General features: G+C 37.9%; 1 protein-coding gene across 15 annotated transcripts in view; it reads right to left on the reverse strand.

Moving 5' to 3' along the window:
• Nucleotides 1-276: 276 nt before the first annotated feature.
• Nucleotides 277-16,162, reverse strand: part of Nr3c1 (nuclear receptor subfamily 3, group C, member 1) — a 108,877-nt gene continuing 92,991 nt past the window's right edge. For 5 of the 15 annotated variants that reach the window (NM_001361212.1, NM_001361210.1, NM_001361209.1 and 2 more), the window contains exons 4-9: nt 14,115-14,231; nt 12,220-12,495; nt 11,139-11,283; nt 10,308-10,438; nt 5,428-5,585; nt 277-4,366 (exon numbers count right to left, since the gene is read on the reverse strand). In NM_001361212.1, coding sequence (NP_001348141.1) covers nt 4,214-4,366; nt 5,428-5,585; nt 10,308-10,438; nt 11,139-11,283; nt 12,220-12,495; nt 14,115-14,231 — 980 coding nt within the window. In that variant the 3' untranslated portion in view covers nt 277-4,213. The remainder of the gene's footprint in view (nt 4,367-5,427; nt 5,586-10,307; nt 10,439-11,138; nt 11,284-12,219; nt 12,496-14,114; nt 14,232-16,162) is intronic. The other 10 variants (XM_006525662.2, XM_006525664.2, XM_006525659.4 and 7 more) reach the window with 5 other exon arrangements.

The raw sequence follows: 16,162 nt of genomic DNA on the forward strand, positions 1-16,162 counted from the left end.
TGTGCTTCTGTGTGTTCCCCAGATTCCCCTGGGGAGTCATAACCATGTGACCTCTGCAGATAGGTGAGAAGACCTTTAGAGCTGTCGGCATCAGGGTACGCTTTTGAATAAGTGTCATCTCTCCGCACACACTAGCGGCCAAACCGGCACTGACATGCCCACCTCAGCATCTTACGTTCCTTCAAGTGGCAACTTTGCTGTGAGTGGAATGAAGAGAAAAAAAAACAAAACAAAACCCAAGAATGGTTGTAACTGCACAAGTTCTATGAAAACATGTTGGGAGTCACATAATGAAAAAGCAGATACTTTTATTATGATGTTTATCCATATTTGGCATTGCTGTAAATGGCTGACTAACATTTACTGCCAATTCATTACAAATGTGTGGTTTGGTAATACCAGAACAGCAAATTGAAATGAAAAATAAAAGTTAAACATTTCCACACAAAACTTTACAGTCTGACATCTCACTGTGTAGTAGAAAGACAGGTTTTTAAACTACAGGTTATTCAGCATGAATAAAAAACTACAACTTTTATTTTTAAACAGGAGTCACTGGTTTTTAATTTTTACACATTTAAAAATTACTGTGATAAAAAATAATGAAAAAGCTTCTTAATAATGCCATACACAGTATAATATAGATTTGTCCCCATTATATAGCATTTGTTTAATATACAAAATAGAATATTGACACACTGAAATCTATATGTAGTTAAGCAGGGTATTTAGGAGGGTATTTTCATACAGCCATTTATCAGAAAATAAAATCCTTTCAGGCATGTCCTAGATAGAAGCCAACCCTTTCCTGAAGACCTGGTTACCGATCTTGATAGACCAGGCTGACCGAAAATAGTCTGGAAAATGAGAAAACTTCCATCCGAAGTGGTTTGCAGTGTCCTTTGCACACTCTATTTCACCTTCTAACACTGAAACCAGGCACATAAGAAACACATTCAACTACAGCTGATCGTTGGGGTGACCAACCAAAACCTAAAGCTCCCGAAGGCTACCATGATCCTTGAGTGCTGACAGATCAAAACGTGCTACCATGGTTCATCCCACGGTGATACTGCCTCACGGTATATAAGAGGGAGCAAAATACTGGGACCAGTGTCCAGCTGGAATTGTCGTCCCTGCTTGTCCCATCCCTGCCGTGCCTGCTCTGCTGGTGGGGCTGGCTTCTCCAAGCTCACCAGAGCTCACCTGACTCGTCACTAAGGACTCACACTCTGTGGTCCCTGTGCCTTTGGGATGATCTCATCTATTGGTGTGTCTTTCCTTAAAGAAGGCAGTGCTTCCCAGGTCCCCTTCCTTTCCCCAGATTGCCTGTCTTCTTTCTTCTGCATATACAGTGTTCCAAGCCAGTGCCTAAAATAACCAGAATGTCCCTTTTTGTCCTACCAGTAATTAAAGATAGTTTTCAAGATCTGTTGTGAGTCATACAGGCATGTTACCAATTCTCACTGAAGCTATTATAAAATCTACATAGTTTGGAACGGTATGAAGCCACACGCAGAAAAGGAGCTGCTCTCAAACAGTACCGTATCTCTCTCACTTATACTCAATCAGAATTATGACAGCTTTCTTCTTTCCCACATACCAAAGGATAGCTCTTTATACATCTAATGGAAAACTTCCGATAGTAGTTTTATGAATGTCTGCTGCCTTCTGTTAATAACAAAGCATATATATCTTTTTTTTCCTTTTTTTTTTTTGGAGCTCTATTTTTGAAAGCCAAGCTGGTTGGAACTGAAAGCAGATTTATGTGTGATGTGCTTTTTGGGTTTAACCATATAACATTCCATAAATGTACAATAATCTATTTTTGAGAAGCTCATTTTGAAACTTAACACTGTCATTGATAATCTTCAAGTGGTATTTCTTAGGCACCATAAATTTCACATCCAGCTGGGTTACAATTATTTTAAAGTACTTTGAGACCAATTTAAACCATTACAAACTGAACATTCCCTTTTAGAGAGAATTCAAAAAGCAAATGATTATACTTTTTTTTATTAAATAATTTCTGCAAAATACTGAAAATAACAACATTCAAAAAGCATTCAAAGAAAACATAAACATGTCCTCATCTTACTTGGAAATGGACTCTTGTAGGATGGAGAGGATTAGTGTATTATTGGCTTCCTATGCGATTCTTTAGTATTTACATATTGCTGGAACCTCTATGCACATTATTGCCAAACTTCTAAAGCCTCTGTTTCTGTTAACCCGTGCGGAGGCTGCATGTGGGAACAACCCTGTTACTGGACGGTGCCTCTAAGTACATAAGCGCCACCTTTCTGTCCTGGATTTAATAAAGCCAGCCTGCACTGACAGGGCCATGGTCGGATGAGGATGGTTAGATGGGAGGGAATTAGTTCCCCTGTGATCTGATCGGGTCAAACCCTCAGGACCTGCACTGCACACAGGGCCAGTCCCAGCTCCCTCTCCCTAGCTTAGAGCAAACCTGTTTTAATTTCCAAGACCACTGAGGCCTGTATGGATGCTCTTATATACTATAAATCTTATAGGATATCCATCAACATTTCTTTGACCCCTACAAAAAATATATAACATGTCATGATAAAACAATCTCATCTAAAAATCATTCTTATTTTACACTATACAGCTATTTTACAATCATGTTAATAAATTGCATGTACAGCTGCAGTAGCCCTTCCCTTCCCAGATTAGTGAATACCAATATGATATATATCTGAAACTAGAACTAAATATAAAAATATATTAGAAGTTTCATATTTTTAATATTAGATTTTCAGTTTTCTATTACACAAATAATTTGGCCACCTTAAGTAGAAATCAGATTTCTTGTGGCTTAGTAAGTGTGTTAAGCTTTGAGTCACAGAAAGTTGGTAAGGTGCACACAGAAAGGGCTACTACAGCTTCTGTTTTGTTTAAAATGATAACTCTCAGTGTGAAGAAGTTCACAAGACTTGTGTTAGATTCTATGGCACATGTAGGGATGTATAGTTGGACAAACATGGATGCCTGACATTCAGTTCTAAATAACAAAAAATCAGTAGCTGATTTTCCTGTACCACCAGGAAAGCTAGACCAATTGGTGACAGGTGGGATGTGAAAATGGGTGTCTAGCCATTCTTGCCATATTAGAGACTTAGTTGAGGGTAACGTTTAATGAGAGAAGTTACTTGGTCTGATTAAAACAATCTCTCGGCTTTATCACAGCTGGTTATCTGGAATAATACATTTTAAAATGTTACACAAACTACTCCCGAAGGTCCTGAAAGAGCTGAGTTACAAACTTTGTTGCTATCGCACCACTGAAGAGATGGTGCATTGGGTGCAAACGGGGCCTGTTGGTGGGCACTGTTTTACAATTAGTCTTTTGTAACCATCATCCACAGTTTACCCAGCAGGTCACTGGACTAGGTGCTCTATACCAGTTAGGACGGTTAATCTGCACAACCTATATAATTCCCCATGGAAGCAGATATATACAGAGTAAGAGCTTTTGACAAGAATACTGGAGATCTGAGTCAATTTCTGTGGTCTTCTGATAGCTGAGTGCCATCAGGGTAGGAGCACCGACCCATTTTCACACGGAAATTAATGTTAGCGTCTAGGAGAGCTGTGAGGCAGCTGCCCATCTTAAACAGCTATACAATAACTAGAATACAAAAATTATTTAAGAAAAACGAGCAAGCATAGTTCACTGAATATAAAGGAAATTGTTAAAACCAGACAGTAATAGCTATAAAAGGCACAACTTCCCTTTTCTGATATACACGTGTAAACTTTTTTCAGGTTTCCATGCATAAATCAAAATGCTATCCTAACTATACATGGGAAAAATACACCAACAGAAAAGTCTAGAAAGTGTTATCCAGCCAACTGAAAGTTGAGCAGAAAGTTGATCACATGGACTTTGGGCACTGGTGGTTCAGGTGCGGTCCTTCTCTGATAGTGGACATGTCTCCACTAACTGTTCTAGTTTCTGTGATACACCAGCCAATGCACATCACTGTCTGCTTTCCTGTCACTGAAAAGTGATGGCTCATCTGCTTCTGTTGCCAAGTCTTGGCCCTCTAGAGACCACATGTAGTGCGTATAGAAAACAAACAAGACAAACAAAAAGAACGACAAAACATCTACAAGACAAGTTGATAAGTTTGTACAGTAAAAGCTATAAATTCAACTTTCTTTAAGGCAGCCTTTCTTAGTAAGGCAGTCATTTCTGATGAAACAGAAGCTTTTTGATATTTCCATTTGAGTATTTTGGTATCTGATTAGTGATGATTTCAGCTAACATCTCTGGGAATTCAATACTCATGGACTTATCCAAAAATGTTTGGAAGCAGTAGCTAAGGAGATTTTCAACCACCTGCAAGAGAAGATACGGTAATGGTGAGGCTTCAAAGCATAACTGCGAATGGCTCATATCTCTCGGCTCCCCACACCAAGTCTTGACATATTTTTTTGTTTACTGAAAATAAATTCTTTTCTCATGTAATGTATCTTGATTGTGGCTTACCCTCCCAGTTCCTCTCAACTTCTCCTCTTATTAAAAAGATTGTGCTTCTAAGAGGTGATAATAAAATAAAACATAGCAAAATAAAATAAAAACCATCATATTGTTGGAAAAGACAAAGAGAAAAAGGAGAACCCAAGAACAGGAACAAGAGTCAGGGACCTACTGGTTCCCACACTCCAGAATCCCAGACACACTAAACTGAAAGTCGTAATATACACACAGAAGACCTGGTATATAGATCCTGCATTCCTGCCCTACTGGCCATTTTAACAATTTGATCACAAATATACCAATCTTTGTTGGAATTCCTCAGATAAGAAAATAATTTAAATAAAATAAGCACATAAGAACAAAAGGCATCTTAAACTGTGTGCAGAATGAAGCCTGGCATGCCTGTGATCCCAGCAGTCAGGAGACGAGGCAGCAGGCTCAAAGGAGACTGCACCAGTACTGATACACAGGGAGGTGAAACTAGTGTAATCTGATAGCTCATTCATGTACTTCAGGGATACTTAAAATCAGGAGCTACTGAACTCTGTACTAACAGAGTCATCTTTACGCAAATGACCAGACTAGTAAGACTTAAGAGAAATGTGTAAAAAATTATTTATCTTGAATAATCACTATAATGACTGATTGGTATATAACTATACACATACACTAATTAAACCATAACCTAGGACCTACAATGTTCTTCTGTCTCTGTCTCTCTCTGTCTCTGTCTTTGGGCTTTTGAGATAGGATCTCTTACGTATCTCTGACTGTCCTGGCATTCCCTATGTAGAGCAGCCTCAGACTCATAGACATCTACTTGCTCTACCTCTGTGTCTGCTGTGATTAAAGGCATCTGCCACCACCCCAACCTACTTTTTCTTTTTTGCTGTTGTTTTGGATTTATGTTTGGTACTTACATCATGCATGGAGTCCAAAAGTTTTGTCAGTTGATAAAACCGCTGCCAATTCTGACTGGAGTTTCCTTCCCTTTTGACAATGGCTTTTCCTAGCTCTTTGATATAAGTCATTCGAATCTCATCAAATAACTCTTGGCTCTTCAGACCTTCCTTAGGAACTAAAAGGTAAGATGAAGTCAGTTAAATTTTCCTTTTTTTAACTTGTCTTGTACTAAGTAGCACATTTCATGCGTATTTCATCGTTACAATGTACATTCAATACACTCTAAAATTCATGCATTCTCAAAGGATGGTGGGACTATAGCTAAGTGAAAGTATAGGCTAACTGAGAATTGGGGTTCATAACCATGGGAGATCCAAATGTCTCCCATCTTATAACGGGAGCGGTGACGACACCCGAGGATGCAAACCGTGTCATCCTGTGTATAGCTAATTTGTGATGTGTACCAGTGAGAACCCGCTTTAAACAATCTTCCATTTTACAACCTTCATACTGTACCAGGTGAGGTCAGTACCTCCAGGAAAGGGTGTCTGTACTGTGTGTTAACTATTACAAAGCAAACGGCTAGAGAGTTTAGAAGCACTTCTATAGAGCCTTTGATTTCAGTCTTTTTCTTTGAAGGGAGTTGTTTAAATACTTCATTGACAAGAACACACTGAAGGAGATCCACTTCATTATTAATCATCTTCCTCTGATTTGAAAGCTTCACAGCTGTCCTTTTTACTGAACCTGTCTCCCTTATCGCTGTGGGCACAACTCTCGCTGTCCTTCTTCTTCCGTTCAGCAGGCTTTCCCTAGATTGTATCATTGCTGCCGCACATCTCCCCAGCGTCTGCAGTGTCACCAGGGAATTAAGTCTGTCATTCTCCTTCCAGGCTTTCTTCTCCTTCCTTCTTTCTCCATTATACTGAACTTAATCTCCCTAGGAGGAAATGCTGGTTTCCATTCCTCTTTCTTGTTGTCTTCAGTTTTTCATTCCTTAGCAGATGTGCCTCCCATGAACACATTTTAGAAACAGCCCCAAGGAGCTCACTGAAGCAGACCTGTGCTCTTGCTACTAGTTTTGCACCAAGAATCCATTTTGCTTTTTTGTTTCTGGGGATTGCCTTTGCTCACACTTAGCAGTTTTTCCAACTTTGCCCCGAGGAGGGGAAGGAGCTTCCCCCTTAGCTTGGCCCCGAGAGGTGCTTCTGTTCTGACCAAGCACATCAGGTTTGGGGAAGCTGGGGACCCTGCCTGTGGTGCACACTTTCAACCACTAGACTCTGGAGACTCCCATCAGCCTTCAGTGTCCCAGACATGCTCATGATTGCGTGTTCCCTTTGACAGTTTGAACTCTTAGTGACTGCTCTGTCATCTGCAGTACACATTTACAACTAACCTGTTCTCCCTTCCGAAATACACTAGAACTACTCTAACAGGCAAAGTCAATGCCAGAGTGTATCTGAAATTTCCCTCCTAACTTAACTACAATACCTCTGTCATTCATTGTACATATGCCTGTATTTCAATCACATAGTCTGCGATTGTTAATTTGTAAGATAAATAAAAGTGTGTGTGTGTGTGTGTGTGTGTGTGTGTATCTGTGTGCATGAGTGTTTTGCCTGATGTATGTTTGTACACCACAAGTATGTACCCCAGAAGTTAGAAGTAGGCAATGGATCACTGGGACCTGAGTTAGACAGTTCTGAGTGGTTATGTGGGTGCTGGGAACTGCTGAGCCACCTCTCCAGATCCCCTGATACCTGATTATTATCACTATAACAGTTATGTAACATTAAGAAGAAAATTGACATTTTACTCTCAGGCATCCCTTTTCTATTAAAATCCCTCCCTCCCTCCCTCCCTTCCTTCTTTCCTTCCTTTTCTTTCTTTCTTTTTCCGAGACAGGGTTTCTCTGTGTAGCCCTGGCTGTCCTGGAACTCTGTAGACCAGGCTGGTCTCGAACTCAGAAATCCACCTGCCTCTGCCTCCCAAGTGCCGGGATTAAAGGCGTGCGCCACCACTGCCCAGCTATAATCTCTTTCTTATGCAGCACATAATTCTGACATATTTTCCTCTCTTCTGAACAATTTTTAAAATAGCTCATGTAGGACAGATGTAAAGATGACCACAAAATCCCTTTAAAAAGACACATTTGTTTGAGAATGTTTTTATTTTACCCATTACTTTATTTCTTGAGACAGTCTTGATAGGTAGCCATGGCTGGCTTGAATTTCAGTCCTTAGTCTCTGGAGTGCTAGAATTCTAGGTGTCTACTACTGTGCATGGCACCATCTTCCTCACTTCTGAGAGGTAATTCTGTTGGATCTATTGTCTCAGGACTGGTGGGTTGTTTGCTTTCATTTCTAACTATTTACTTCACATTCTTACTTGCATGATTTCTGATAAGAAGTCTGGTTGTTGTCATTGCTGTTTTAAAACCATAACTCAGGGTAAAAAATCTTTTTTTTTTTTATAATTTGAAGAGGATATGCCAAAATATAGATTTTTTTGTTGTTATTGTTTTTCTTTGCTTGGTTATCCTTGAGCATCCTGCATCCACATTTTGGTACATATAACTAATTTTAGAAATTTTTGAACTTTTATTACTTAAAATATTTTTTATGATCTCTCTACACCTTTTTTTTATTCTTTTCCCTCTTTTTATTTGAGTCTAGGAGGTTTTTGTTGCCCTATGCTCACTCTTTCTTGGTTATATGACAACTGATGGTCTGCCTGCTAGGAGCACTGTGCATTATCATTTCAGCATCTGTTATCTCTAGTGCTCCCTTAGAGGAACCTCCTTAGCTTCTATGACTCTTCATTCATAATTCTCATGTGGTCTTTATTTTTCCTGTAGTGTCCTTAGCAAAAATATTGCAGTTATTTTAAATTCCAATGTGATAATGCCAGTGGTTTGGGGCAGATTTAATGCTGGCTTTGTTTTTTATTGAAAGCTAGACAAGGAGTATCAGAACTGATGGAATTAAGACATTTGGTGGAAGATAGTATGGTAATCTGGCTAGGCTCTGGACTGTGTTTAATGTTGGTTATCTGCACTGTGGTGGTTTGAATAAGAATGGTCCCATAGGCTTAGTTACCAGGGAGGGGAGCTATGAAAGGATTAGAAGGATTGGGAGGTGTGCTCTTATTTGAGTAGGTGTGGCCCTGTTACTGTGTGACACTGTAGGATAAGCTTTGAGGTCTCAAAAGTCCACAACAGGCCCAGTGCTACTCTCTTTCTCTCTCTGCTTGCCGATCAGAGTGTAGCACTCAGCTACTTTTCCAGAATCATGCTTGCCTGCCATCACGATAATGAACTAAGCTAAGCTCTGGGAACTGTAAGCAAGGCTCCAATGAAATGTTTTCTCTTAAGATTACATTTCACTTTTACTGCACCCAAATGCTTCCTGGAAACCCATTTTCCCCTTTTCTTCCCTGTGAAGTCAGGAGGGCTATTATAAGGGTCTAGAATCCTTTATTTGCCTTTGCTCCATGTCAGATAAGGTCTTGATGAGGTTCTCTTATAGGGCAGGCCTTGCTTTTGCTTTGGAAATACTACATGTACCTCCAACAGTTTATCCCCCTTTCTAACTGACATAAAAACGGGAGAGTTTTCCTCTTATCTTCACCACAAGCACCTGTAAAATTTCTGAGGAAAGTTGGCTTGCTGGGCATGTTGAGCTTCCATTTTACACAAGTCATCTCATCTGCCTCCATCTGTTTCTTAGAGTTGATGAGATTCTTTTTAAGAAATTACTTTTTTTAATAGTATATATTTAAGATTCAATAATATTTTTTTATTGGCACAACAGCCCATTTCTTTTCAGTGTTGAGTAATACCATCATTTGCATATGTCAGTTTATTGATTTGTCTACTGGATGATATATCTCATTGCGCCTAAGTTGAGCCAGATACAAACAGCTTGGCTATAAATATCCATGCTGCATAAGTTTTCATTTCCTTTGTATACTGATCAAGCAATTGCTACACCAGATGGTGAGACTATGTTCGCCTTTATAGGAAACTACCAAACTGTCTTCTGAAATGGTCATTCCACTTTGCTATTCTTTCAGCAGTGAAAAAGAATTCCTGTACTCTGTGTCCTCAACCAGTATTTGGTGTACTCACTACTCTGGATTGGCTCATTCTAGACATGTCCTTATGGAATGTGACAGACTTACTGTCTTTATTCTATCTTATTTAATAAGTCATCTTTGCATATTCCCAGTCCTTAAAAACTGGGTTGTTTCAATTGCTGACTTGAAGAGATCTTTGTATATTTTAAGAGAATATCAGGTATGACTTTCCTTTTATTACTTAACTAATATAGACAAGATTCTTTAATTTTTTGAACTTTTTTACTTTTAATATAAAGTAGTCTTGCTAAAGTCTAAAGTTTAAACATTTGGTTGTTCTGAAAAACAAACTGTGATTATTTTCTCAGCTATTCCCCATTCATGGTAGCTGTCACTGTTTATCTAGAAACACTCGTACAGTAGAGAGACAGACTCATTACTGTTGGCATTCTTTCTCCACATCTTATATAGATATAGATGAATGGGTAGCAGGAAGGAAGACTCTATATGGAGCCTCATCACCAGAGATCCCTGGGCAGATCCCACACCTAGATCTACAATACCTATTTATTTTACTAATATTGATAACACTTAATATATATATATACCCTTTTTACAGTTTGCCTTTCTAAAAATCATCTTACTAGGAAAACACAATGAAATTGGCATATATATATATATATATATATATATATATATATATATATACACACACACATACATATATATACACATATATGCACAATAGTTATACAACTTTCACATGCATTTGCCATATTTAGAATGAAAGTTAAAAGTGAGTAGGTGGTCCACCAACCTGAGGAGAGAAGCAGTAAGGTTTTCATACAGAGATACTCTTCATAGGATACCTGCAATCTTTGTAATTCAGTGGAGATAAACAGCATGTGTTTACATTGGTCATACATGCAGGGTAGAGTCATTCTCTGCCTGGGAGACACAAATACAGATGTGAGTTAGAAAGAAATAGTGCTAGTCTAAAATATTAGCTGAATTTTGGGTTGGTTTTTAAATTTATGAAGTCATGGCTGCAAACATACCTACTGCTATTCCCAATAACCTATTATAGAACTAGAATGTTGGAGAACATGGAGAGACTATTCAATAATAACCCTTTACATGTGACACTAGGTTTTTGCTGTTTTGAAACAACAAAATTGTGAATCCTTTATATACTCAGAACTCAATAAGCTATCTAATTCTGGAATCTTTACAGCATACTTTTATGGAAACATTAGGGATTAGTTATTTTTTACAGGTCTTTTAGTCTGCTTATTTATTTTAAAATTCTTTCATTTTTCTCAGATTACAAAGTCATTTGCCCCTTCCCTTCCCTTTCCTCTCTCTAAACCTTTTCACATTCCTCTTTTTGCTCTCCTTCAAATTGATGGCCACTTTGTGCATGAATTGCTGTTACATTCATGCATGTATATTCATATATATATTCCTAAATACATAAGTGAAACCTGCTCAGTATGCATGATGTTACTTGTATGCATGCTTCTAGGGATGACCAATGGTACTGGATAACCAACTGATGTATTAGTCTCTGGGGAAAACCATTTCTCCTGTTGTCAGCACTGCTTAGTTGCTATAGTTCTTTGTGGAGGGTTAAGGCCATGTAACTTACTCATTAATAATCAGATCAGGAGCAAAGCATAGCAGGTTTCCACTTGCTTGTCTGTATGATCTCCAACCCAGGGCAAATGCCATGAGAAACATCCATGAGTACTGTAGAAGGGTCATTTGGTCATCCAGGTGTAAGTTTCTGAATCCTAGATGGGAAATAAAGGTATAAGGAACACTCGAGTTGACAAGTTGGCCTTGTTTGGATGTGATCTTTAGTAGACAGCCATTGACCAGATCAACGCCTGGGCACTCAACCCTCTTTAATGATTTAAAAACACTTATGAATAGCTATTTTTTGGCCAATTTTGTCCATTTAAGTGCACACAAAGTAGAATATATAGTAAAAGAGAAAGCCGAGAGTCTTTGCTTAGGATTCCTATTTCTTAACAGATTTAGATTTTTAAAATTTCCTGACATCCATCTTCTTTTGCTAAAAAGGTGGGGTGATGGCAGCTTAGGTGTATGCAGCCATAAACGTGCCAACCACTTTGCTATCTGTAAAGTAAGGGCGGATGCTTAACCTTGGCCTCTGCTGCACCCGAAGTTCCAACATGAAACTTGTTTAAAAATACCTTTAAAGCTAGAATAAAGTTTATAGTCAGTAGATGCCATTTCATTTAATGAAAAATTAAAATAACTTTGTGTTAGTAAATTTTGACAAAGTCAACAAAACCTGCTGTTTATCAACTTCAAAAACAATCTGAATGAAAATAAATGGAATTTCTAAATGCTGTCTTCCAGGTGTCGCTGTGAATGGAATTTTAGTTCGGATAATATAAGATCTTATGTAAAATGAGACACTATGTGTAACCTGAAAGTCAGGGAACAGTATCCAGTATACTTTGGATCTCTCTTTTGTCCTTGTGAGTAAAAGAAACCAGCTCTGCCGTGAGCTCCGTCAGGAGGACAGACCGCCTAGAGTCTCAGAGCAGCTCTATTCCGAGGGTGCTGCAGACTGACCCCAAGGATTGTGTATGATAAGCAGATGGCATGTCACGAAGTTATTCACCAAGCCCAACTCAGAGTGCATTTATTCAATAAAACACAAAGATTTATGCCGTGGCTCATCCTTCATGCCTTACCTGGTATCGCCTTTGCCCATTTCACTGCGGCAATCACTTGGCGCCCACCTAACATGTTGAGCGTGGTCATAATTCTCCATGCTGAGTCTGGAACAGAGCTGTCATATCCTGCATATAACACCTCAGGCTCGATCACCTCCAGCAGTGACACCAGGGTAGGGGTAAGCTGTGGCAGCGCGGCAGGAACTATTGTTTTGTTAGCGTTTTCAGAAGTGTCTTGTGAGACTCCTGCAGTGGCTTGCTGAATTCCTTTAATTTTTTTCTTCGTTTTTCGAGCTGTGAATATTGAAAAAAGAAAAAAATATACGAAATCAACTTTGTAGCCTATACTTTCAAGTTATAAGAGGTCTTTAATTTCTGACACTATTATTGAAAGAAGTAAACTATTTAAAACTTTTGGCATGTCTATGTGAATCTGTGTGTACATGTGTGAGTGTGGTGTATGTACACGTGCATATGCACACATCTGTGCATGACTCAAGGCCAGGGGAAGAAGTTGGGTATCCAAGTCTATCACTCTTTTGAGGCAGGCTCTCTCGTTGGACTTGGAGGTAGGCCAGTAAGCCCTAGAAACACTCCTGTCTCCACCTTATCCTTCAAAATTCTGTGGTTAATAGGCAAGAGCATAGCTAGACCTGGCTTTTTAAGTGGGTAGTGGGATCCTAACTTGGGTCTTTCATGCGTGCCTAGCAAGTGATTTTACCCATGGAACTCCCAATTCCAGGATTCTCTATAGGAATTCCCTCCCAGGACTTGTTTCCTCTAACAGGGAACCAAGAGTTTACTGTTCACCTTAAACTTTTGAGTCTCAGGCTGGAGAAATGGCTCAGCAGTTAAGAGCACTGACCGCTCTTCTAGAGATGCTGAGTTCAATTCCCAGTTAGAGGCAGCTGTGAGTTCTCAGCAAATAAGGGTGCTGAGAAGTGAAGTTGGATCCCCTGCCACCGATCCATTTGTCTATCCCAAAGACTGCTCTTTATAAAGTACAACTATGAGCACGTCTCTGTCATGGCTATCTAATTCCTCCTCAAGGTCTGTATTTGCAGCTCAGTGCTACTTCTTCCAGGATGAGTCTGACTTTCAGGACAGGCTCAGATGGCCTTCCGTCTTGGTCCTGTAATAGTATTGCCTTTGTAGAGTGCCATACTATTTTGTGATTGACACTGTAGCATAAACAGAAAGTAAGCTGCTCAGACTCAGGTACTAAATTTGTATTCTCTTTATATTTGCTGAGCGTTTGCTATGATGTACCACAGTAACAGTCAATACTAACAACATGAGTTAGGAAGAATGCTACTTTCACAGAGCTTGCTATTTCCACTACAGCAAAACCCTGACGTTTCCAGAGGGAAGTTTTTAAATAAGTGTTAATTATATAACTTTTTATATAAGCAGGAATATCAAATTATAACTTACAAGTAGTTTTTACTTTTCCTTTATACTTAAACCATAAAACAACCCATCCAATGTTGTTGGCAGAGTTGTAATAAAACATATGTTTTCAAGTAAAAGGTGTGGTGGTTTTTGAAGTGCAAAGTAAGAGAGGAATATGAACTAGATCTCATGTACAATACTTTTCCAATCTTAGGAAATGGTTTTGAGTTTTAAAAAAGGAGTAAGAAGGATGAAAACAAAATTGCTCCAAGTTATGTAATTTTCAATATTATGTAATCTCTTTACTTAATATACACCATGGCTGTCCCAAATTCAATGTATATAACAAAAGTAGTTGAATTAACACACAAAATGATATGATCGTGGAAAAAACCATTTTAATATAACATTTTGCTAATTAAGCATATATAGAGTTCATTACATGGTTCACTTGCTAGCTTTTATAAAGTAAAGGATCAGTTCTCATGTGACAGGCAGACAGTTCCTTAAGCTTCCATTACCTTCCAGGTTCATTCCAGCTTGAAGACATTTTCGATAGCGGCATGCTGGACAGTTTTTTCTTCGAATTTTATCAATGATGCAATCATTTCTTCCAGCACAAAGGTAATTGTGCTGTCCTATAAGAGATTAAAAGGGCATTGTTAAAATTCCACAGATCTGTAAGGATATTTTAAAAGAAAAAGCCTATCCCCTTTCTGTTTTTGTTTTGAGCAGACTATCATCAAGACACAAAGTCACTGACTAAGGATGTTAAGTCTGTTTATCTGCATGAATTACAATGTTGAGAGGACTTGTTCTGCTTAACGAATTTAAAATCAATGAAAACAACCCAACTACAGTATTTCATATATATATGTATTCAAATCATAAGAATACTCTAAGATCAAACTTTAAAACCTGCTTTCTATAGTTATTTAACAGTTATAAATGGGGTTTGCAATTATTACTTTTATTATGAATTCTGATCTATTGTTGAAGTGACTAAAAGGAAGCAGGCTTAAATTTTCTTTTGGAATCCCTAAGGAAAAAGATGACTTTAATTCATCACTCAACATTATCATGTGTAGGTAAAAGAAGTTCTTCCCAATTTTAAATGAAGTAAAATGTTACCAACTTCTAGCCACTGGTTAGGTAAATCACAAATGTGGCAAACTAAACAAACTAACAAAGATCATTATTTAATATACTTTTAGAATACAAAGATGCATGGAGTCACCTTTGGCCTCAAATACTGACTTAATGCTAGCTAGTGGCTCCATTTTCTGGTATCCACTACTGAAGAACATATTATGAACTTCAGTTCTCTCCTGGCAAAAAATTCTAAGACTGTTAAAAAGGAAAAGGCTAAAAGTGTTTCTGTTTCCCACATGCACTGTCTTCTTTAATCTGAGTATTAAATGTTGATGAAAACAACTGAAGGATCTATTTGACTGGGGTGGGGTATAGAAGCTTCCTACACAAGATTTAACTGTCTATATAGATACACCAGTAATTAACAATCTGTGTTACTTATATTAGAATAAATCATATTCAAAGAAATGAGAAAGAATTGTAACAGTCAGTTCACCAGTTGGAACATATATAGACCTGATTTCTAAGAAGAGACTTTTTTCTTTATTAGGGCAATCTAAGACTTGGATTAAAAAAAAAACATTTAGTTTTTCCTGATATGTAAAATCATGATGTTGTTTAAATATGAGTTTGGAGTACATAGTTAACTGTATTAGTCTAATCTTTTGTGAAGATACAGTTACGAAGTTGACTAATAGTCATATGTATGTATGTGTGTGTATATATATATATATATATATATATATATATATATATATATATATATATATATATACACTTAGCTATATAGTTAAGTTATATAATGGCTTTATTTCAGGGTTACTTTCCCATGCCTAATATCTATGCTAGCTCTTTCAAATACTTTCTGTATTTTATAAGCCTCCTGTTTTCTTAAACACAAAATAGAAGAACTAACTCAATAAAATCCTATTATATGGGATTGGAGAGATGGCTCAGTAGTTAAGAACACTTGCTGCTCTTGCAAAGGACTTTGGTTCAGTTCCTAGCACCCACATGGCAGCAGGTCACAACTGTCTATAACTCCAATTCTAGGGAACCAGATGCCCTTTAGCTCTGCAGGTACCAGGCACACAGTGTTTATACAGGTAAACATTTATACATATAAATAAGGATAAATAAATTCTTTTTAAAAACTTCCATCATGCAGCAAAAGGAGAAACAACAGATTGTATCCACAGTTAAAGCACTAAAATTTTACCCCATAAAAACACCCCTACATCCATTGTCTTTCAGAGAATCCTTATATCAGTGTTGCTGGAAAAACTGGGGAAAAATTACTTCTAGAGTAGAAAAAATTCAGTGTTTATTTATGTCTAACTAAAAGATTGACTGTGTATTATGCTGATATTTATTTCTTTATCCAGTGTGTAGTATAACTGAGAATCTTAGCTATAGGGCTCAGGTTAGTATAATAGAATGATCCACTAGTCTATTCATTCCTTGTAACAAAACAGGG

This window comes from Mus musculus, chromosome 18, assembly GCF_000001635.26.
Source record: "Mus musculus strain C57BL/6J chromosome 18, GRCm38.p6 C57BL/6J".
NCBI lineage: Eukaryota > Metazoa > Chordata > Mammalia > Rodentia > Muridae > Mus > Mus musculus.